This window comes from Tetrao urogallus (genome assembly GCF_951394365.1).
Source record: "Tetrao urogallus genome assembly, chromosome: 16".
Taxonomy (NCBI): domain Eukaryota; kingdom Metazoa; phylum Chordata; class Aves; order Galliformes; family Phasianidae; genus Tetrao; species Tetrao urogallus.
Genome location: NC_136829.1, coordinates 12561426 through 12585848, shown reverse-complemented (window position 1 = coordinate 12585848; position 24423 = coordinate 12561426). Strand labels below are relative to the sequence as shown.

The following is a 24423-nucleotide window of genomic DNA, read 5'->3' as shown; positions in this document are numbered from 1 at the left end:
GGATAGAAGGCGTGCAGAGTTCTGCTTCTCCATTCCCACAGCTCTGGGGATCGCAGCTTCATCACTGCCCGAAGCCTCCAATGTATCCCACCGTCTCTCTAATGACTGTCATCATCTGTCACCTCCCCTGTCCCCAGACCTGCTGCTCTGAAGCAGCGGTGATGTGAGCCCCGTGAGCATCCATACGCGCTGTTCCTATTTCCTGTGCTGCTTGTATTTATCTTGACTAATTTATTTAAAAGTTTTATCTGAATTTTTAAAGTCTGGCCTTTCTTGGTAGCTGTGTACCTGTGTACCTGTATTTTCACCCTGACGTGGGCTGGGTAGATTTGTATTTGCTGCTGTCATTTGTGTCTGTGCAAAGAACAGCTCCATCGCTGTCACGCTGCAGTCGTGTTTTGTACGGTTATTTAAATGCCGGTACAGAAACGTAGAAGAGCTTGGGTTGGAGGGGGCACGTCTGGCATGGCCGCGAATTCCCCGAAATGTGCGCTCTGCCCAGATTTCTTCACGTAAATAAATAAACCAACGCGCAGCTCAATGAAGGAAAGCGGCTTCGGGCACGAAGGGGGGCCGAGGGCGCCCCCTGCTGGGCGCGGCGCTGCACTCTGCGGGCGGCCCGCTGTGAGTCCCGCCCTCTGCTGCTGATTGGTGAGCGGCCGCTGTGACGCTTTCGGGGTAGACCGGAAGTCCTCAACCGGAAGTCAAAAACCGGAAGTCAAAAACCGGAAGTTTGTGGCCCATCGGGAAGAGAACACGGAAGCGTAGCGAGATGGGTTGCGATGGCGGCACCATCCCCAAGCGGCACGAGCTGGTCAAGGGGCCTCGCAAAGCCGTCAAGGTTGGGGGGTGCCGCGCGAGGGCGGCGGGGATGTTGGCGGGCGGCTGCCGGTCCGGTTTTGTAAGGCTGGGCCCTGAGCTCGGGCCCGCGGCCTGTGGGAGGCAGGGCTGGTTGGCACCTGGGAGTCGGGTCTGGTGCTGGGAGCGGGGCGGGAGCGCCTTTCTGTACCTGGGGCGATAGTGGGGGCTGTGGTGAAAGCCGCTTTATACTCTGGGAGGGATTACAGGCATGCGTAGCCTTTTAATAGCGCGGGGTTGGAGCGTGCTTCGTTAGGGATGCGGTATTTGCTGCGACGCATCTGGGGTGCCGTGTGTAGTGGCACCAGGCAGCCGGTGTGGCTCGATTTCATTCCATCTGATTGCATTTTTGCAGCGTTGGACACGGCGCTGTCACAGGGATTAAAGTTAGGAAAAACATCACAGCAAACATCAGAGCAGTTGTACAGATAACCTTTAATAACATAAGTAAATAAATAGCATTTCTGCTCCATGTCAGACTGTGGCCATACTGCTATGTTATGTGAACTGAAGTAGCTTCAAATCTCAGCCTTTCTCTGTGGTCAAATATTTAATAAATTTTTGTTTTAAAACTGAACTTTCAGCTATCATATCAATATCCCTAGATTTGTTTTTCTTGTTACTTTTGCTCCTTATGGGGACTGAAATTTGGATCAAGTGGGTCTGAAATGTGGTGCTGTGGAGATGCATCATAGACAACATGAAGTGTAAAAAACAGTAAATGAGGGAAGTGTAGAGATGGAGGTGTCAGAAAGTGAGAAAACTGACTTAGAGTTAGCAAGCTGGCCCCAAGATGCAGAAACATTTTCAACAGCTCAAAACTGATCACGAGTTTTTGCTAATACTTCATGGAGCAACAAAGGGAGTAGTTTTGGTGATGCCTGGGGATTTGATTAACGCTTCAAGTGTTGTTTGAGTTTAATGTAAATAACTTGCAAATAGAATAGCTGTTTTAAAATTATTATTACTTTTTTTTCTTTAGGTTGACAAAACTGCTGAATTGGTGGCAAGGTGGTATTACTGCACTCTGAGTCAGGAGAAGTTATGTCGCCCCATAGTGGCCTGTGAGCTAGGCAGGTATGATGTTCTCCGTGTTAAAAGGTGCTGATTTGTGAATAAAAGAATGTTATGGGCATTAAATAGGATTACTAAAAATTTTATTTTGTAGGTTGTATAATAAAGATGCTGTCATTGAGTTTTTGTTGGACAAGTCAGCTGATAAAACTCCCATGGAAGCCGCATCACATATCAAGAGCATTAAGGTAAGAAGGTTTAACACTAAGGAGTGCCACAAAATTCGAAGTCCTGTGAGACCTCAATTGGCTTCTCATCTCACTGCCAACAGAATTGCTAAAGAAAAAAATTGCAGTGGAAAAAATCTCTGGGAATCTGGTCATACCTGAAAAATCATCAGTAAAGCAGCTAAAGTCTTATTTGCTTTTTATCTTTCAGAATGTAACAGAACTAAACCTTGCAGATAATCCAGCTTGGAGTGGTGATAAAGAAAGTAAAAAAGGTGACACGTATGATGACATGCAGTCTGCACGCTTTATATGCCCTGTGGTGGGGTTGGAAATGAATGGAAGGCACAGGTCAGTATTACATTTCTGAATGTAGGTTATAAAAGTGGCTGCAATGTAAAGTGGAATCTGTAGCAAGTAAAGAAGTGTAAATGATGTAGGTCGTGTATGTCTTTATGGGGAATAGATGTCCTGCATTCTTTTCATCTTTTCCCCTTTAAGGATGTAAAGTTATCCCTTTCTGGAGTCAAAGTATGTGTATGATAGAAGAGTTAAGAGTAATGTTTACAGTGAATGAGAGACTTCAAGGTTTGAGGGCTAAACCGTGGGTGACTGACATGGATAAGGGGAGAAAGGTTGAGTGAGACCCCCCCCTCCCTTATAGTAGAGCAAATTGTATTCAAATGCTAGTATCAATGTTTTTATTATTATTATTTGGCTGAAGAAAGGCTTTCCTTTGCATTCAGTTTGGGCACACTTGGAATTTCTTTTTCTGTGCGTTTTAACTCTGATAGATGAGAGGGGTTGGGTTCACAGCTTAACAGCTGCAAAGTGTTTCTTCCTTAAGTGAATAATTACAGTTGTTCAGATGGAATTAAAGAGAGAACCTGAAAAGTAAACCCGTTTTCCTCCGGGCCACCACAGGGCAGTTTTTCTTCGTGTGAGGATGATGGAGAGGATTAAGAGTAGCTCTCCCTAAAGAATTTGAGATGAAAAGGATGACATTGTGAGCTTGCAGATACGTATTTTAGACACACAGTTTATTAAAAATGATCTGTTGCCTTTTCTTTAAAGGTTTTGCTTCCTGAGGAACTGTGGCTGTGTGTTCTCTGAACGTGCTCTCAAAGAAATTAAAACAGAAGTTTGTCACAAGGTGGGTTTTTCTTAGCTTTAATAGCAATGGGGTTACAGTGACCCTCAGAGACAGATGGACGTGTGTATGTACATATGTATTTATATGTATGCATGCAGAACTGTGTTCTTGTCTACTATTTTAAAGTGTTCTGGTTTTTTTCATTTCAATATGCAGATTAGTAGCTGCCAGTTTGTGTATATGTAGCCCTAATTACCTGAATTTCCCCAGCACATTCTGTCTTTATATGGCAATGCAGTGAAGTGAACTGGAAAAAAATCACAGAGGAAAAGTAGTGTTGTGTATTGTGTTAATGCTAGGATTAGAAATTGCTTCTTAACAAAGAAGTGTTGCTGTCAGGTAGGTGTTCTTTCAAAATGCAAAAACTCTCTGAGGTGCAGGGTTTGAATATTGTGGTTGCTGGATGCAATGTTTCTCCTGCTGGCTTAAGAACGTTTAGTTTGGAACCAGAATGGATCCTGTGGGATCCATGTGGGCCACGGTGAGTCAGATGTGTGATTTGATGAGTGCTTCAGGAAGAGCAATCCTGTCTTTGTCTCTGCACTCCTAGCACCCAGGCTTTCTTTACATATGTTAGAATCTGATCTAGCTTCATCTCGAGCTGAGATTTGTGGTATAAATGCAAACTGGGAAATCCAGATGGATAGCAGCTCTTTTTTCTACTGCTGTGAAACTCAGGAAAGCACTTTCAAAACAATCTATTCTTGTGCATTAATCTCACCTACAAGCCTGCAGACCAGGTTTGAAAGCCTGCTAACATGTAAACAACTGTTTCCTAGAGGACTTTGCGAAGAGATGCATCAATGATGCAGGAAAAACATTGCTGAACATCTCTTCTTCAGCGAGTGCCAGCAGGCAGTCTGCAGTCCGGTGTTCTGTCAGCAAGGTCACAAAGCTCATATATTCGTGTGCTACAAGGTGTCAGAAAATGCTGTGCTTTGTGGAACCGTGGGGAATTATTTTCCTTTGCTCAGAGCAGAGGGTTCCTTCCTTTCTGGATCTCCTGGCTTGGCTCATCAGAACCCAGAAAGTGATAAACCACTTTTCACTGGGAGGTCCCACAGTCAGCTTCTCTCTGCTCAGTTCTCCATTATTTTTTTTATTTCTGTGGCAGCTCATAGATACAATGACACAGCAACGTGCTTATTGTGAAACAAGTGTTTGGAAGCAGGCCCTGCCTAACCCAAGGAACTAGAAAAACACCAGATTAAGAATTCAGTCTCCTTTGGTTTATCTTGGCAGTGTTTGATGCTGTCCTGGATTTGGAAGGCTTTATAGAGCTTAGGTGCACGGGGGATGAAGCGGTCTTTTCATTTCAGTGATCAATAAAAATTCATTTCAAAATAAAAGTAATTCCTCAGTAGGAGCTTTACACAGAGTAGTTGTACTGATGGTTTTACACAGACATGCATCTTTTCTGAGGCATTTTTTTCAAGTTTTATAAAGCAAAGGAAGGAGGTTGTAAATAGCAATGGGAAGATGGGTGCTGAAATGTACAGGATGTGACTGTTAAAAGAAAGGAAGAGCAGCAACTTTGCTTCGTGATGAAGGCACTTGGTGCTGATGAGTACCATGCAGCAGGAAGCCCTGACTCAGCAGCTTTCTGCTCTGTCTGCTTCCTGCCTGCTGTTCTTCAGGAAGGACTGAATGTGACATAAAAAATATCAGGTTAAAATCTGCACTTTTAAGCGAGAGCTTTTCACTTGCTGAGTGTTTTGATTCTCCATCACACTACTAAAATTAAATCAAAAGAACAACCATACTTGAAAATCGTTTTTGCTATTTGAAGGTGTCTTGAACAAGGCTCTCAGTGCTAATCTGTGGCAGTCTGTTTGTTGGCAGAATAATGATTATTGAACCTGTGCTGAAACTTCCAGACTTCTGATCAATCTGTGTAACACAGGGATTATACAGATGAGATGATACAGCTGTTCCAGATGCCTTATCAAGGGAATCAGTGAATGTGTGGCATGTAGTAGGGCAGCTTGAGGAGGGAGAAGGGCTGGCAGCATGCAGTGGAGCCACCAAACATCTGTTTTACCATGTTCTGAACAGGCTCTCTGTGACATTTGTGATGGGGCTGCTCTGATTCTGCTTCCTCTGTGCAGATTCCTGTCATTAAGATTGCACGTTGCTGCCAGTGGTGTCCCTGAATGATTGAAGTAAAGGGTGGAATTGTACAGGAGCTCTGTGTTCACTCAGTGCTGAAAATGCCGTGGTTCTGGCGTAATCAGAAGGGACGTCCAGCTTCTGAGATTGATGAAACCCACTGCACAGAGGGGCCAGAAGGCAGTGAGAAGTACAGATGAATTGTTATAATGTTCCTTGTACTTTGTTTAATTAGTTCCTTGCTTATGACCATTGTACAAACCTCTTTTTTAACCAGGTTTTTCAAGTGTAGCCTCTTGCTTCTCTTTACAGCTTCTTTTGGAAGCGTTTCTACATTTAACAGGCTTTCATACATGCCAGAAGTATATCTTAACTACTAAAGTCTGTGCCACGTTAAACAATCAAATGTTTACCTTAGATATAGAGCTATTGAAAGCATTCCACAGGCTTTCTGAAATAGAAATTGTGCATTCATCTCTCAGATGTGTGTTAATGTGTGTGCAGTGTGTTACAGAGCCCAGGGTCTCCTTGGAGCACAGCACGCTGCCACTCTGTGCTTAGAGCAGCAGTTACCAAAAATTAGTGAACATCAGGAGCTGTGTGAGAGCAGATTGATCATGTGAATGGTTTTGTAAGGCATGTTAAATGCTTTCAGCTTTCACTGGTTTATTACTTGATTTTTTTTTTCTAAGCTGTTGATAGAACTAAAAACAAACCAAAAAAGCAACACTATGAGAAATTGATGATGTTGTGATTACTCAGCAATGGCTAAAATGATGTTTCTTAATGATTAAGAATGGGTGCATTAATCAGGGCTTTTATATGTATATAATTTTGTGATTTAAACAATAAAATCCTTTAGGGAAGGAGGTTTGCTCACCTGTACCTTTGTTCAGCTGATGTTGGTGAAGTTGTAATTTTTGTTTTCAAGAAGAAAGCTGCTTGTTTTTTGTTTTTTGTTTTTTCCTCAGTTTAATCAGTTCCTGCAAGCTGAGCCAATCTGAAAGTAGTTCCTACTTTCCTCATTCAATTCAGAGGTGAAACACAATTGTTCTGCATGGCATGATGAACAGTGAAAGCTAGGTACTGCATTCTCTACAGAGACGGCAATGAGGAATGTGACATTTGTGCTTTTAAAGCCAGCATGGAGTGGAGAAAGAAATGCTGGGAGCACCTTGCTGTGTTGTTTGGAGAGGAGTTACTGTGCATTTTGTTCCCTCTAATATATGCAGAGAGCCAGCAGTGTCAGAGTTGGATTCAGAAGGCCGTTCAGCGTGCCGACTGACTTGTTCCTTTCCTTCCATCCATAAAGGAATGTCTTCAGCAATAGTCAGCTGTGGGGTTGGCTGTGAGTAGGCTGAGTCCAGGCCTTTGGGTTGAATTTGTAAGTTTCTGTAAATAAATAGGGACCAGATGGTCCTTCTTTAGGTTAAAGTTCATTGAAAAGCATTGTTTCCAAGAAACTTGTGTGGGAAAATGAGCATTACAGTTCCAGGAAATGTGTTTGTTCTGCTCTGGGGCATTTGTTAATTCAGTTTTGTGGGTTTTGTTTTTTTTTTTTTTTAAATACTTAATATTTAAGTTTTCCTGCAAAATGAGTAATATTTGGGGTGTATATTGAAGTTTACATCTGAATTGCTCACAGACATTTCTTTACAGTTTGTAGTTTCTAATCAAGTGAACTTACAAATAACAGGATGTTTTTTACTCGCTTCCATCAGAGTTAATACAAAAAATTGAAGCTTGTTTGGATTTAATGGAATGAACTTTTTGGCTGCATTTTTGCAAAAAATAAAAAACCTTTTAAAGGAGGAAAACCTGAGATGACTTCTCAGGATTCACCACCAACTCTGCTCTGTCCCCTATCTATCTCCAGTCTCTTCTGTGGCACAGTTGAGAGGATTTATTTAAGAGTCCTTAAGGGGAAGGGGAGGAGCAGCTCCCACCTGGAGGAGGGCTGCATCCTCAATCTCTTTATATTCCTATTCCCTGTTTTGGCTTCGGTTGATATGAAAAGCCACTTTCTTTGTGCAGGCTGATTAGAACTGCAGTTGGTTGCAAAGGATCTGGGAAATGAGATCCTTATCCTGGATGCTTCTGGGTGTTGTCTCCAGTTGTCATGATTCAGGGAAGCTGTGGGGATTGAAAAACAGCTTTTCACTCTGCCTTTGTTCCCTGGCCTCCCATTTCCTATGTCTCCTAGCCCTAAACGCCTGCAGAGGATGAAAAACAAGGACTTGAAGTAAACACAGTGTTGCAGGACACCTACTACTGTTACTGATACAGACACCCTTGTTAGTAAGAGCAAAACATGAACAGTGCATGAGTGGTGTTGCCATGCTACACAATGAAATTAGAAGTGCAGCTGGGTGGTGAGATGGGCTGTGTGTGAAACTGGCTGTCATCTGCTTCTCTGCAAGCTCTGCAGCTTTAGTGACACGTTTGCCACTCAGAGCAATCTGCTTCATAAAGCATACAGCAGACATGACTTTAGTTAGCTTGTACTCTCCATATTTCACCTTTGTTCAGTCATTACTTCCATTTTGTTACTCTTATACCACTGAGTCCTCTTTTTTTTTTTTCAGCTACAGACATGGGGAATGTGTATTTTCCAGTTAAATGAGTCACTTAGAAGATTATGAATTTCCCCCTTCTTACAGACATCATTTTCTGTAGGAATTAATCCTTTAGCAGCCGTTGCTCTTTCTGTTACTGTAGTAACACTAACTGCCTATTTCACTGGTCAAACAGTAGTACAGCATCACAGCACGGGGGTAAGCAGTGCACCAAGTGAATGAAGTCTATGGGTGAAAACACTGATGGGTTCTCAGTATTCTGGGTGTACGTTTACATTTCAGTTAATCTCAAACATCCAGCTTCATGTTGAAAGAGTTCTCTTCCTGAAAACGCCAATCATCTTCAATTGGGACCTCTGCCTGGTGCAGCACTTTCAGCCTGTGGCGTCTCTCTAGGCAGTCCATCACCAGTGGATACGTTGCAGGCTCAAATTTGTTGGCAAACAAGTGAGGCGATTCGATAATCCACTGTAAATCCCCCAGTCCATAGACACAGATGTCTCTGATGTAATGACCTGCAAAGACAAATTGAAGTGTCTGAAAGCAGAGGAAAGCTGCAGGGAATCCTGAAAGAATATCTTCATGCTGTGGGGTTACTAACACCTGTTACCTCTTGACTTCACACACTGAAATGGATCCAGAGGTTAGCCTGGGTCTAAAATTTCCAGGCTGTTCTGGTTTTGTGTTTTACATAAATGGATACGTGTTGTCTCCACCTGCTCCTCTGACGGTGCTTATCTCGTGGTGGGACAGCTGACGTTCTCCTACCTCATTTGGATCCATTTTTAAGAAGGCAGCGCTTTCCTGGTTGAGTTTGCAGTTATGTGTATTTAACTATCTTTTGCCTTTTATTCCACGTGTCAGCGCTGTCCTGCTTCCGTAAATCGGATCGAGGAGATTTCATTCAGTTCTGCTGTATCTGACAAATGTGTTGCTCAGTAACCCCCTCACTTCTCACTAAAACTGAAAGTGTAACGAGGGCGTTGGTGAATGCAAACAGAGGAAGGTAATTGAGTACAAAGAAACTTGCAAAATAAGAAAATATGCACACGTGCAGTTCTGTTGTTGGCCCATTGAATTGTGGAGCTGTTGCAAGTGGGGGGTTGGGAGAAGGGCGGTCAGCAGGTGGATACTGTGATGGTCTTTGCAACAGTGTGTCAGAAGGTATTTGGGTTGGATACAGCAGAGCAGGATGGGCGGTTGTTTTATATGATAATTTCACAAAAGAAAGTGTTCCCACTGGGGCTAGTTCAATGCATGATACATAACTAGCAGTGAATGCAATTGTAGCTCACTATAAAATCTCACGTTACCTTTGCAGCCTTTGTGTACGGTTCCTTCTTGATCTTTCCATTTAATGGCTCGTATGTTTCCTTCCCAGTCTGCGTGTGGTGTAGCACCTGGGGCATCTTTACAAGAGTAAAGTTCTGATGAGATTCCTTTCTACTTATTTGGGGGATAATTTTGAGAGCATGAGCTTTATCACAGTAAAAATTTACTTTTTTAATTAACTCTTCTTTAACTGATAGCTAATGGTCTGTACCATAAGTAGGACTTCTCTAGAATCAAGCTCCATTTCTCAGCCATCATAAGATAGGGTTTAAAGGAGCAGCATCAAGACTGAAAGAATGACCACATCCATGCAGTGTAACTCAGGGTGTTGTTAAGCTCTAGAACAGAACTCAGCTCTGTCCCATGCCCCAGTGCTGTTGGTGCAGAGGTTACTCTTAATAGAAATAACATAAGTCTTACCCTGCAGACGGTTCAGTGTGACCCAGTAGTGTTCATCCGGACTGTACGTGTCTCTTGACCATTCAAGCAAGTCTTTTGCACGTGCGTCAGTCAGTGTAAACTCTACAAATTCTTTAGTTAATATGTAATAGGCACTACCAAAATATATGGTCAAGTTGTATGGAGGTTTAGCTTTTGCATTCTTTGTGGGATACACGTACGACACTCCAGAATGCACGTATTCTCTGTAACTAACCTGTGTCCTGTGTTTCATGTGAAGTGGTTGGACTACCCCGGGAGTCATATTTTTACCATTCCATTTACTTTTGATATATTTTATAATGTCTTTGTTTGTTTTAATAGGATAATCTTGGCCACACAGATTAATAACATAATTCCATTGGATTTTGGAATGAACCAGATCTCTCATGCAGTTAATATCAGCTTGTAGCCTTGAAAATCCTGCATAAACAACACTCTCCCTTTTTGAGGAAATAAAAATATTTTCGAAGCAATTTACAATGTTCTGTACAGCAGCTTTATAATCTGTTGGTGACTTCTCATCAACGTGTATGCAGTAAATATTCTGAGGTGTATAAATAGCTCTTAGCAGCTTTACAAACATTTCCAGCTCCTTGTGGATTGTGATAATGTACGCCAGTGAGAAATTTCCTTCTTCATCCGACAGTGGTCTCGTTATAAAGTGCAGAGCCTTGAGAACTGTGGAGCAGTTGCATGAGGTCCGAACACAGCTGAGTGCTGCAGGTCTGTAGGTGTTCTGACAAATGCTTCCAATTTTAAGGGCCGCAGTTTTCCCCACAAAAAGAGCTGGACAAAGTTCATCTGGGTAAAATCCACACTCTGCTCTGTTTGTGCTAAATTTCTGTTGCTCTTGCTCTGCAGAAAGCGTGTCCTTCAGGTAGATGAAAGTGTAGATGAACATGCAGACAGCAATGCACAGTAAAAATCCTGATTTTGTTGCATCGAGTGGGTTCATCTTCTATTATCCAGATACTGTCTTCTGATCATAGCTTAATTAGGCATGCAGATTATCTGAAAGGAAGATTGAGATAGAGAGGGAGACAACCCTATTGACTCTCTTTTAATTGATGACATAGTAATAGTGCTTTTGTTAAGGCTGAGGTTACTCTTTCCAGTTACTAGGAAGGACTGTTTGTGTGCCCGTGCTCATGCTGCAGTGCACTGGAAACAGTACTTACAGACCACGAGGTGCTCTTCCTATGACAAACAAAATTAGGCAAAGAATCCCAAATGGCTTTGTACACTAATTACCAAATGGCCAATAATATAGAAGTTAATTGTACAACCAGTGCAGGTTGGTTGGGGTTCAGCCCTCAGAGCTGGGGAGACTGTGAGCACTGCAGCTAAGGGGCACTCATTGCTGGGATTTACTTGAGGCCTGGCAACCTCACGTTCTGCTGTGGAGGACCAGGGTTCAGTAAATCAGGTCAGCAACAATTGTATGAAATAACCAAAAGGGGAACACTGAAATGCAATCCACAGTATGCACTGTTCTTTATCCTACAAAGTGAGCAGGCATTTCTAACTTGTTGGAGACTTTTTCCCCCTTCTCTTGACAACTTTGTTGAAGTGCTTTGGAAAGCACCTCATTTTTCCATTGTGATTTTTTTTCCCTGCATGCATCTTTCTTGCTGAAACATCACAAGTGCAGCAGTCCTGAGTCCTCCAGCTGCTACAGGAGATCTGTATCCCTTTCCTAGAGAAAATTCCCTGCAGCAGAGGAAGGGTCATCAGCTGTCATTAAGCTTAATAATCAAGAAATACTTCATTTGTTTTTTAAAGAGAATTCATCTCCTGTTGAATTCTACCTTATTTAGTGAACTTGTTTTTAACAAATTTTATAATTCAACCTATAAATATCCCATACATTGCATCATAACATATTTGTCATTATGTAAGAATGGAGAACAAGCATCTTCTTGTGAATGTAGTTTTTTATCTGAATGCTGTTGTACTTCAAAGACTCTGGGTTTTTATTAGATAAAAGTGGGAAATAATTTTTAAAAAGAAAACATGGCTTAGGACTGTTTTAGAAGCTTGAAAATAAAGAGGGCATTATAGAGAAAGTTTAAAAAAAAAAAAAAAAGAGAGAGACTAAGAATTTTAAAAGCATTAAAAATACAGAATTCGTACCAAGAGAACAGATACTGTATAGTAGTAATATCTTAAGATCCATTAGGTTGTCATGAAGAAATGTACTTATTTTGTTGTCCTTACCAGTATGCACTGCGTTTCATGCTGGGTGAATGCCTCTTTTCCACTGAGCATTCTGGAAAGTGGATTTGTGTGTTAGGTGGAGGATTCATCCATTTTGATTCTGTGTTCTGTCAGTGGAGCTCTTCGGTCTGCACTGAACGCAAAGGCCAAAGAAAAACAGGAGGAAATCAAGGCCCAGGGGAATATATTTTTTTTTTCCCTCAGCTGCTCCCAAGGGATAAATTTACTGTGTAAACAACCTTGGTTGTCTTTCAGCCATTTGCATGGAAAAAAAAAAAAACTTTAGCAACTCGAGTCCACTCCAATCTTTCAATATCACACAGAGAGGAAGGGAAAAGGAATGGCAGTGTAAGGTGGAAGTAAGGATTTCTGCAGTGGAAAGGACGAGGGTGGTGCTGCAGGCTGCTACCAGCTGACTGCCAGAGCCAAGCAGGGATTTGCATAAGGGCCATTAGCAAAAGCAGAAGTTGGGGAGGGAGTGTTACAGAAACATTGAACCTTTTTGGAGCCGAAGCTAGAAAAAACAGTTTGTTCTTAGTGAATAATTAAAGGAGAGACGTTACAGTTACTTTGAAATAGTGAATGTGATGAGATCTCTGTGGAACTTCACATTCTGGACATAAAAATTTCACTGAAGGTACTGCGCAGTTACAGAAATGTTTGGGACTTGCTTGGAAAACAGCATCTGTCTGTACAGCATGAGCATTCTGTCAGCTTTTCTGCTTTTCCATTGTTTATTACATGTTGGATTTTTGGTTTTGTTTTTTTTTTTTTTTAGTTCATTACAGCTCTGCACAGTTTGTGAAGGTTAGCTCTCTGCAGATCCAAGCTGTAACCTGTTTGTTCCATCCCTGAAATTCTTACTGCCCATCACATCATAGCTTCCAGGGGTGTTTCAGATTAAGTATTTACTGTGGATTTTTTCCTACTGAACTGTGTAGCATCTAGAAGCTGTGTTTTATATAGCAGCATAAGGGCATACAAACACTGCTGTCAGCCAAGAGGAAATAATTCCTTCCCCAATGCTTAAATGATTCTGGGGAATGACTTAATGATGAAGCCTTTCCAACAAGAGCAAAACTTGACATCTTTCAACCTCAGTATATATTACAGAATGCACAAACTAACTTTCTGCTTGTGTGTTAATGGTTCTGGGGCTGGAATTGTCTCTGTTAGTCTTGTTCTGAATGCAGTCTAGGAGACTTACAAGAGTCTCCTAGCCCCAGCTCTGTGACCTGCTGTGAAGAGCTGTGCTACCATATCCTTCCTGCCCTTGAAGAGCAAGATCATTTCTTACCATTAAGAACATCCACACTCCAGGACTAACCAAGGCTGCCATGTCTTTCAGTTTTCTTATGCTGGAATGCAACTGTAGGTATTGAAACTCAGCCTGTTCTGTACTATGGGTAGGTTTGCTAAACTCAGAGCATGAAGTTGTCTTTAATTTTTAGAAGTGCTGAGAGTGGCATTCTTCAGAGAACAGCCCATTGTAGGGATGGTCACGCATCCTTGGGCTGCTGTCCTAGTGGACAGTTACCTAATGGAGAGTTACTGTCTTAATCCAACTCCATTAAAAGGTAAACTCTGGAGAAAAATTCAATTATACCTGAAAATAGGCCTGTGAAATATCACCTCAGTTTATAAAAGCCCCATTAACTGTATGTGTTGCAGTGCATTTCAGAGTTAGGATGGGATCATTTCACAGCTCACTGTTTCTTCCTGCTGTAGGGTTTCAGAGTGCAGCGTTGCCTCTCTGAACCTCCTGCTCTGCCTGTACCCTTTGAACTGGTTAATGTTAATGTAGGCTTAGGAATGCTTCATCTTCTAATAATTACATGGTGAAAAGGCTGTAGCTCTTGTATTTCCAAATATTTTTACATCTGTCTGTCATCTGAAAGATGTTTACACTAAGGCCTGCATAAGCAAGTGAATACTAATTTAGTCCTCAATAAACTCATTTATAAAATTGGTGTTTTTAACTGCTTTTTACTTAGCTTTTTCAGACAGCCTGGGTGAGTATGCTGATTCTGCCTCTGCGTTGTGACACGTATCAAGTAAATGAAAATGTTCTTCAATCCCAAATTGTACCACCTTATACATTTTAGAGCATTCTTATTTGAATATTACATCAATATTTACCCATAAATACAAACAGATTTTTGGAGACTTACCTTCCTATCTATGATTTTGTTGTTGGATGGTGTACTTGACCTCATTGCAATTTCAGTCAAATACTACAGGAGCTGCTTCAACCCCTGAGATACATGCTTGTGAGATGCTAAGCTGTTTGGAACAGAAGTAAACCACATATTTGTAAGCGTTGAGACTTTTGATGTAAACAGTGCTTGTAGTAATGGCCAACCTGTCCTGCACATCAATGACAGAGTGAAAACAAACAGACCCCGACTGCAGGCTCGAGTATTCTAAAGTGAAATGGCCTTTCTGAAGTGAAATTTTTTTCATAAAAATTAGACTATTTTGTGCTTTATTTAAGAGAGTGAAAAACCTGAAGTCCAAGAATGTAATTTATTTCATCTTACCTTGTCCGGAGTCAGCCAGGAGAAGGCAGCATAATAAAAAATAGGGTCCCGTTGTCCTTCAGCAACACTCAGGCAGCGTTCTTCATTCTGTTGCTTGTGTGGAAATTTCATAGAACCGAAAGGGGTTAAACATTAACACGACTTGATCTGGTTCCCTGCGATGCTTAGCATATTTATTCTGCAGCAGTGCTGTTCAGCTTCAGAAGAAATGTCCTCTGCTTCACAATAATAAGAGAAAATGTGAGCTTCTCCAAATTTTTGGTGCCGTTGTTCAGAGACAGTCTTTAAAAGGCCTGAAATCAGACTTTCAGATACGTAGAGTGCATTGCTGATGATTGTAAATAGTTGTGGTTTACCTCCAAGGCTTTAACCCCAGTGCTGCTAGCAGAGTGTGCTGGATGATGAGAATGGGAGGGAAAGCTGCCCTTTCTCCTCCTCTTCCTCCTCCCTCTTCCTTCTTAACTGTTTGCCTGCTGAAACTTTCCAGATTGCAGCATAGGAAAGAAGCATAGGAAGGAAATGCCTCTGGTCGTTTCCACTGATGTCTGGCACTGAAGGGACAATGCATGAAATGTCATCCTCCTGAACTGTTCACTGTTTGTGCTTTTATTAGGACTCTTGGGGGTTTTAATAAGTGAAAAATTAACAGTTCAGGTTTACTGGATTTGCAAAGCTGTTGCAGTAAGTGGGGTGGGAAGGCTGGCATATTTTGGATACTTACAGATAAAAATAGAATATTGCTCGGAAATAAAGAGAAAACCTCAAAGTAAATTAGGGCACAGCTGCAGGCACAGCAGATAGAAAACTCACTGACTTGAAGGGAAGCTGTATGAATAGAGGCTGCAGCTCGGGCAGTCTGCTGTAGTGGATGCTGTGTAACTCCTGAGAGAAAGGGCTCTGCACAGACGTGCAGTGTGTGGAGGAGACTTTCCCACTCATCCCAGGTTATCCATCAGTCTTTGTGCCATTGCTGCTCAGACACAGTGCAAGAAGTGCTGCTCACAGCTCCTGCAGTGCTGCCCTTCCAGTGAAGGAACTTCTGGAAAACTCTCTCATGTTTATAGTTAACGATTACTGTCTCTTGTAGCTGTTAATTCGGCAAGCTTGTGTGGCTGGTAAATGAATGCTGGCTTGGTCCTTGGCTGAATAGCATGTCTGCTCAGTGCCATCTCTGCATGTTGCCCTGTCTAAAAAGGAATGGATGGGCCGTGGGGATGCACATCCCCTGTTCTGGAGAGAAGTGGTTTTGGAAAAGTATCGACTCCTGCCTTGTTCATAATGGTCACATTTGGGAGGACTGCAGGAGTTAATTTGGTGTTCGTAGTTCAGGAAATGACTTTCAGGTTTCTGTAGGGCATTAGATTTTAATGCTGATGTAAATACTTAGATAATGGGAATGTATTTGCCTGTTATCTAATTGTATTATGAGGCTGCAGTAGTCATGGATGCAACTAATCTGAAACACTGAACAAAATAATGGCTGTCAGAAGTAATGAACAGCAAGGAATTGGGTACAAATGTTGTCTTCTAAGTTTTGGCCACAAAAGATGATTTTGTTATTACTGAAAACGAACAAACAAACAAAAAAACCCAGCACCTTTGTTCTCTAATGAAGACAACTATCCCACCCTATTAAAATAACCTTATTGTCCACGTGATTTTAAGTCTTCAGGGTGTAAAGTTGATGGTGGGTGGATGTGTTCATGTGTGTTATAGAATCATAGGCTGTTTGTAGGATATACAGTTTACATATAAACATATAATATCAGCTTTTGAAGACGTCTTAATTGTATGTGCACAGCCTTTAAATAATTCCCTGATGTATGTTAGGCCATTTTGGTGTCACAAATGTACTTTTATGCTTTTGTGATTGGATCCTGAAAGGACATCTGGGCAAAACCTACACAGCCCATCCAGCACGTCCTTCAGTGTAAATCCCTTCAGCTTACAGCTCTTCAGTTACCCTGAGTCTCACCCACAGCTCTGCAAGCTGCTGTTCTGATGCCTTTGTCCATTTCAGAATAGTGTTCAAGTTCATTGGAGTGTCTTCTGTTCAGAGTGCTGCAATAGCATCAAGGAACTGTGGCAAATACCTTCATACGTATTTAAAGTCCCAGTACAAACAAGGTACAGCAAGGAGACCTTGTGATATTGTCAGACAAACATCTGCCAGAGAACACCTTGACCAGAAGGAATAACCTTCCTGAATTTGCAAAGCTGAAATTCCTTTGTTTTTTACACAAACGTTTCAAGTACTTGAATTATTTTTTTTTTCATGAAGAAACAGTGTTTGCTTCTAAAAAAAAAAAAGCAACCAGAATTAATACTACTATCTACTGTAAATAGGGAAATTGGAGAAGGTGGAGTCAGTGCAATTTCACTTTAGAAGAGTTCTAACTGTGTTTTCCAGATGAGAGCCCGGAATTTCTTTCCTTTTTAAAAACATTTATGAAGGTTAGAGTGCTTTCACGTGAACTTTCACTGCAGGAAGCAACCTTGTGGTTTCATATGCTTGATAGGATGTGATTTTAAAAACTACTTCCTAAGTCATTAGTCTGTAGGTGGCTGTGTGCAGTTCCTGCTGCATTCAGAAGAACATCAACGAGAAGTGAGCATGGAGGGCTTCTTTGGAATCAGAACTGTTCCAGTCGTTCTGTCCTCAGGATAAAGACTGTGGTCTGTCCTGACTGGGAGACTTCTCACTCCCAAATGCCTGAGGACTGAGCTGCTATTTCCAACAGTAGCTCATTGAGCAGCGATGGAAAAACAGGCTGCTCTCCCACTTCTGACCCACTGCTCTGCCCAATGCACTGAATATTCATCTCTGCAACCCTTACTTCTCTGCCACAGTGCCCCATTCATTTTTCAAACTGTTCATCACTTGGGTTACCTGTGTTTGTTGTAATTGAACAAGTGAAAGGTACGTATGGTACCTTAATGCCTGCTACCAGTGCATGAGTAACCTTTACAAACCTCAATGCAGAAAACAGAGGAGTGGTAACAGAGAGGAACATGAACCAATCCTGCAGATTTGCAGAAAGCCTCTGGATTTACCAAAATTAAAAAGAAATGTAAATGTAAAAAACTAATGAGATCTTAAAATGGAAAATGCCATAGTGGATGTGCTGGCTGTTTTCCAGATGATTAAAAATTGTGCAGACATCTGTGTACTCAATCAGGAAGCAAGTTACATGAAGCAGATTACTTATATAATCCAGATTAATTAATAAATGCTCTTTGAAAATGTAAAACTTGGTCGTGTTTAATAAATCAGGTGAAGTACAGTGAGATAACAGGGCTGGGTTAATGAATAATGCCATTTTCGGGGCTCCTTTGTTTAAATGAATTGCTGCTCTCAGGCATTGTTTTTTATATGACTGTCAGTGAGTGGAAAAATGCAGTGCTGTACTGCTTAGGTTTTAATCAAATGCATTCACAAGTGAAAAAAACCAATATTGCCATAGCTCTGAAATTCTTTTAGAATGTGCTGTGCAGACTGGTGTGGGAGCTGCTGTTAGATGTGGTTGTCAGAAGTTCATGATTCACTACAAAGCTGAATGCTTTTCTTTCTGTGAGAACGTGGTACCAACGGTCAGTGCTTTTCTGCTCAGTAGTAGAACCTGCCATGATTTTCCCTTTGGTGTTACAAGTGCTGTATGAAACAATGAGAAGAGAAAAAATATTGGAAAAGACAAGCAGCAAAGGGAAAGATTAGAGAACTCCTTAGAGAGAAGAGGGTAATGAGAGGGGTTAGTTCCAGCAAAGGTGCACTGGGATGAAGATCCTGACAAAGTAGTGATTTTTTTCCTCTTGCCTTGAAGTGTGGTGCTCCCTTTCAAGAGGAAGATGTGATTATCCTTAATGGTAATAAAGAAGATGTGGAAGTACTGAAGAAAAGAATGGAGGACAGAAGACTCAAAAGTAAATTAGAAAAGGTAATCTTATTGTATATTGAGTTATTTTGTGTGATGCAATCTTCTGTCAGATCACATAACTTTTCCTGCTGCTCTTTATACCCGCTGGAAGATGGACTTGGTGTGCTGTGTTGTACTTCAGTGCACTTCTAAAAGCAGAGCTTGTGAGATGCTGTGTCCATATTCCACTCACAGTATGCTCACCTTGTATCTGCTGGAATCTGTCTTGTGACTAGCAGGCACGGTGCTCTGAAAATCATGGAATTCAGTGATACAGGTATAATGAAGCCAAGAAGTGTGGTCGTGTTCTGCAGTTCTTACCAGTCCTGATTAATGACAGTGATCATTCTCACTGTCTTGGCATATTTTTTTTTTTAATTTAAACAGGCAGAATGCCATCAAAATATCCCTACTGTGCACTCTCATGTATACTGCTGTTCTGTCAAGTAGCAGTTGCTGCATGGCACAGAATTGTCAAATGACAGCAGTGCAGTGAGCTGCCTGTCTTCCTACCCATAAGACAGAGCATAAGGAAGAAGGAGCTAACTCTCTTCTCTAGCAATCTTTTCAAGTTCTAATTTCTCATATGTGCCCATGATGAAATATACATATATGCTCACCTACATTCATGTGTACTATACATAATGTTGCCAGATAATGGGAGGTAGCTTTTCTTTCTAAACTTGTCAGTAATAACAAAGACGAAAGCGCCCTGAAAATAAGGGTGGGTTTGTTTTGTGCATTTACAGTGAAGAGCTCCGGGAAAGCCTGGCCTGCTGTCAGCATTGTGCTGCTCTACCACCACCTTCTGGCCGTGCTCTGCAGCAACTTGTGGTGTGGCATCTTTTTCCCAAAGCGTTAACTATGTTCTTCACAGCATGGGTTCTCTTAATTCTCATAAAATATTTCAATAATTTATTTTCATTGTGTTTGTCTGACATCGTTGAGTTATGTGCTCCATTCTGAGTGTATGCAGTCTGCTTTTATGATAATGACACCAATGGCTGTTCTAATACATCTTTCTTTTTCACTTTGGCATTTTATGTAACCCAAGCCAGTAATGGGATACTTGTTGTTGCTGCTGTTTATGGGGTTTTTTTTGTTTGTTCTCTTTTTTTCATCTGGACAATCACAAATTAACTTGGAAAATCTGGTCCACAGATGCTTTTAAAATTTTTCAATTACTCACACCTTTTCTTCCCGAGGAATTTGCAATAAAGGACCCAATTAATGCAGGTTACCCAGAAGGGATTTTTCACTTAATGAAATGAAAAGATGCGATATAAGATGTGGGATTATTCTGAATTTCTTAATGAAAAATATCTTTATCAATTACAGTTACTGTGTCCTGTTGGAAGTCCTTCCATTTCCTGTCCCACAAGTGGGTCCAGAGCATGAGATTACATTGGTGATTATCCCTCCTGCTGCCCCACTGCAAAGTGCACAAACCAAAATAGCCAAGCTGGATGGTTTAGTTTTGGCCTGTATGGTTTTCTTCAGGATTCCTTTAAGGTTTCTGAGATTATTATTTTTGCCTTATATAAATAATGTAAAAGTATGGAGCGATATTGTGGAAGGAACAGTTTCAATGTGTGAGACATAAAAATATGGCAAGCTGTGTGTCTATCAGATGCAAACTGGGAATCAGTACATCATCAGATTTCTGCTTGTGTTGTTTCAGAAGTCAAAGAAATGTAAGTCAGCAGAATCAGCTGCCCTGCAAGTCACCACTGAAGGTAATTTCACAGCTGTGCATCAGCTGCACTCTTGGAAGCCATGAAACAGAAAGACAGTTCCACTTTTTTATTTCATAGATTCTGCAGGTCCCTCTAAAGTTAAGAACAGAAAGGACTGCATCGCTTCCAGCTCTGGGGAGAAGAGACACATCGTCTTCACCAAAAGCTCAGGTTGGTGGATGTGCTTTCATCTAAGTGTGAAAGAAGCACACTAGTAGATATGCTTGGAAAAATATTGTGATCCATGTCTGACAGTTTTGTACTGGAGTTTCCAGAAGCTGCCCTGTTACTTCGTTTATTTTTGAGTCTTTTTTTTAAAGACACACTTAGGTTAAAGTCTGTCACTTTTCTCACCTCACCAGTCCTTGTGTCTTTGCTGCTTCATACTTTTTTATATTTTCAGTTCCCCCCGTTCTGACTTTTGAACTTCTTCACAGCCTACCTAATGTATTATTTTTCTCAGTAATAAGAGGTCAGTTCCTGTCTCCATGTGAGCCATGATTTCGTGGCTTGCTATTTCAAAGAATCCACTCTTTTCAAAGCATGTCCTAAAGGCTGTCATTTCAGGCTGGAGTAGGAGGCTGCCTCGTGAGCTGGCACAAAGCTCCTTGCTCAATAGGAACTGTACTCAGCTTTTTCTTAAAACAGAGTTTTGCAATACTGTCTGCAAAAAGTGTACACAACTACAGAACTGACTCTGCTGAAACTCTGTCAGTTCTTCCTCATTCTGCCCAGTTTGTCTCATCTACTTCCATCATGTAGTGAATTTTGGTAAATATCAGTATAGTGGGAATTGGCTTCTTATTATGGTTTCATAATACCTAAAACTACAGACTCTGCACATGCTTGTGAGTGGTGAGTGTTGTGGTGAGAACTAAGCAAGTAATAAACACTCTTGGCCAAATTGCATTTTTTTCAATGGGACATGGCAGACCTGCTTATGTCATTTCAATGCTGCTAAGCTTTGAGTTGGTGGAAATCAACGTGAACAAATGAAATCAGAAATTCTTACTCACACAGCTGTATAGACAAGGGTTTGGTGCATCTGTTTTATTGTTTTCCCAGAGTGCAAGTGGTCAAAAAAAAATCTTCCATGACAGCTCAGTTCAGTGAAGTGTATTAAAACATCCTGAGCTGATGGCTTGACTTGTAGTCATTCATTTCAGCTGTTGGTTTGCTGTGTGCCTCTGGTAGCACTGGAATAGAACGTTAGGATGTATTGATGTATCTGCAATTGCCATGAAACTACAAATAAATTTGCCTCTCTGTTAATCTAAAGGATAGTGGATTCTCTGTAGGAAACACATACTGTGTTTTTTGACATCTTCAATTAATACTGATGTCTTCGTACAGAAATTCAGGTGTGTTTTTCAAGCCAGTCTGAGGTTTCAAAGTGAAGAGTTCAAGTACTGCAGCCACAGGAAAAGACAGTATAACCTGTTTAAAGAATCTAATAATAATTTATCTACAGTTTTATTTCTCTGTTTGAGAAATGGAATTTCTCAAAAAATTCCATTGGAAATGCTTCACCTGCCATTCACTGCTTTCACAAAGGTTAAACTTTTGAAAGCATTTAATTTGAGATCTGTTAAATTGCTCTAGGACGTTTAGGAACCTAGTGGTTCTAATGATGTTTGATGTCTTTTTCTTTTCCAATAATGCAAAGGAGAAAGACATGTCTTTTGAAATGTCAGGTTGCTGGTTTGTTTCTGACAGCAGTTGTACTGACCAGAAAGGGAATAGAAGGAGAGAGAGAAAATAAAGAAAAATCCGTGGAGTGAGGAATGCCAGTCGCATAGGAATTAATTTGTGAACAAGGCACCCCAAGGTTTCTGGACTTGCAGCATACACATCCATTTTTTCAAATCCATTGTTTGGTAATTCTTTCCAGACAACTATTAGTGCCATTAAAAGCAGCATTCTCCAAATACATGAAAAGGATCTGATCAGTCATGTTTCAGAATTGCATATAGAATTCTTGTGACTGCATGCTGAAATCAGATAAGTGCATTTTCAGGCTCCCCACCAGTTATTTATACACAGTTGTGCCTAGGATGCACGAGATGCATGGAGTTTCTGCAGGCTGCAATGTAGTAATTTCTTTGTGCAAGAGGTTTGTTACATGCTTTTTGAAACACTGTCTTCCTGCAGCAGAGAGAGATACGCAGTCATTTAGAAAGAGCAAGTTTCTTTTAGCTGGGTTTTGTTTGGTTGGTTCTCTAGTGGTAGATACAATACACTGAGATAGATGGTATCAAAACCAGAGGGATGGGTGTTTTTCCTAACCCCCCCAAAAAAAGAATGTGGACAATTGTTGTAAATGACTTTGCAAAGAATAAAGGGAGAGGATTGATTCCCTGGGGACAGTATTTCACAAGTTTAGCTGTGGTCATTTGATAGCTGATTTTCAGACAATACTTCAGAGTAATGGAGGACTTTAATGTTTCTTTCTTAAAACTCAAGTTCTGAGCCGTTTTTTCACTGGGAGGAATAAATGTTGTCAGTACTGAGTTACAGCACAAGGGGGTTACATGAGTAGGAGAGAATTACTCTCCAGGATTTGTAAATGCATTTTCAGCATGAATTCTATGAGCCAGGAACGCGTTATGGTTGAGTTCAGTTACATTTTCTGTGTGTGTGGAGAAAGTGCACGTGCTCCTTGTCTGTTCCTACAGTATTTAAAATAATTTGACCAGTATTCATGTAAAAACCTCTTTGTGTTGGTTTTTTGTTTTTTTAATTGTGAGCTGTCACGTATGTGTGATTCTATTCCTTTTTTTCTAGCAGATGACAGAAGTTCATCTGTCCCTGGAAAAGTCACGAAGGCTTCTACTGCCGCTAAGAGATCCATTGCAGACAGCGAGGAGAAATCTGAGGCGTACAAGTCTATTTTTACAACACACAGCTCAGCAAAACGCCCAAAGGAAGAGTGTTCCAATTGGGTTACTCACACAGCCTACTGCTTCTGAAACAGCGATGAGCCTGATTGTAACCTTCAGCACTGCTTTCCTTCCCTGAGGCTTCCTTGTACGACTCCAATGCAGAAAGTAACTGATGTGATCTGGAATTCAGTTTGCAAGTTGTTTGTAAGCTAACAGATAGCTAATGAATTTGTGTTAGTTGCAGCTTCTGTTCAATAAAAAATAGGTAACCAGAATCCGTGTTGTATCAGAGTGCTGAGATGATGGATTGTTGGCCCTGTGTGTCTTTTGTTGTTTCTCCAGTTGCTACAGTAACTAGTCTCAGAAGGAGAACGAGAACAGGAGCCTGCTCTCCTGTTGATGTTTGCTGCAACTGTATTTGAAGTTTCCATTATATCAGCACAGAAATTCATCTTGGTTCAAGATTCTTTAGGCATTTTCAATGACACACATTTCGATGGAGCATATCAGAGCTGTGACCCTTTGTGTTCAGTTGCACAGACATATAAACTCTTATTTTGTTAGTGTTAGAACAGAATAACTTTCCATCATAGTGCATTATCATGGGGTTTCCTTTAGCCCTTTTATTCTTAGCTTTCCTTCACATCCAGGAGGCCTATTAAAAAGTTGCTATTCCATAGCAAAGATTTAGTAGCTGAATATTTGAATTCTGTAATACCTGCAGTGAGCAGGAAGAGGCATGGAGGCTTTTCACCTTTCCTTCTTCCTTATTAAAAATTAAAATCTGCTTTAGTGATCTTCTCAAACCAACCAGAATAGGAGTGCAGAAGGAAGGTGGCTTTTACAACCCCTGTGCATTACATCACAGCGTTACTTTTGTGTGTGAAAATGGTTAATTAATCCTCATCATTGCTTTTGAAAAGTGTCCCCATTTATAATTGGCAATGGTTAATATTGTGCTTATATTAGTGTAGGTGATCTTCATGGTTCAGGCGTGTTGAAGGAAACTGCTGGGATTTTGTTTTTATTTTGATAGGTGTAATTAAACACTGGCTCTCTGTAGAGTTCATATGCATTCTTGTTGGTGGATCTACATATCACAGCAAAATTTGGGGCTTGCTTGAGCTTCCAGGAGGTGAGCAGCCACACTTTGTAAGCATGTCTCGTTATCAGCTTTCTTCTTTCTGCTTTGTGTTTGTTTGTTGTTTGTTACTTACAGATAGTGAAGTTTCTGCACAAGACCACAGCAGTCCCTTTACTCACAATCTGATTCTGTTTTGACAATAAGGGTTAAGGTCTTATTCATAGGATTGCATTTTTCTTTCATTTCAATCAGCTCTAAGGAGAATTACCTTCGTTCTTTTGATTTAGCTGTTACTTTGCTGAAGAATGTGAGAAAAGGCCATGTGCTGTACTGCTTCCCT

At 41.0% G+C, this 24423-nt stretch overlaps 2 protein-coding genes across 3 annotated transcripts; one reads left to right on the top strand and one right to left on the bottom strand.

The window, feature by feature from the left end:
- Positions 1 to 772: 772 nt before the first annotated feature.
- Positions 773 to 23086, top strand: RTF2 (replication termination factor 2; the record flags this gene model as incomplete). Of its 2 annotated transcripts, none has more annotated exons than XM_079543424.1 (9): positions 773 to 841; positions 1841 to 1935; positions 2027 to 2120; positions 2311 to 2450; positions 3174 to 3252; positions 18289 to 18402; positions 20063 to 20117; positions 20196 to 20288; positions 22905 to 23086. In XM_079543424.1, 9 exons carry the CDS (start codon positions 773 to 775, stop codon positions 23084 to 23086), a joined length of 921 nt encoding a protein of 306 aa, XP_079399550.1. The 2 variants fall into 2 exon arrangements, with proteins under 2 accessions (XP_079399550.1, XP_079399549.1); XM_079543423.1 differs by having other exon boundaries at positions 22902 to 23086.
- LOC306952843 (beta-1,3-galactosyl-O-glycosyl-glycoprotein beta-1,6-N-acetylglucosaminyltransferase 7-like) lies at positions 8226 to 10665 on the bottom strand (the record flags this gene model as incomplete). The annotated part of the gene is made up of 3 exons (XM_079543615.1): positions 8226 to 8452; positions 9251 to 9346; positions 9690 to 10665. 3 exons carry the CDS (start codon positions 10663 to 10665, stop codon positions 8226 to 8228), a joined length of 1299 nt encoding a protein of 432 aa, XP_079399741.1.
- Positions 23087 to 24423: the final 1337 nt, after the last annotated feature.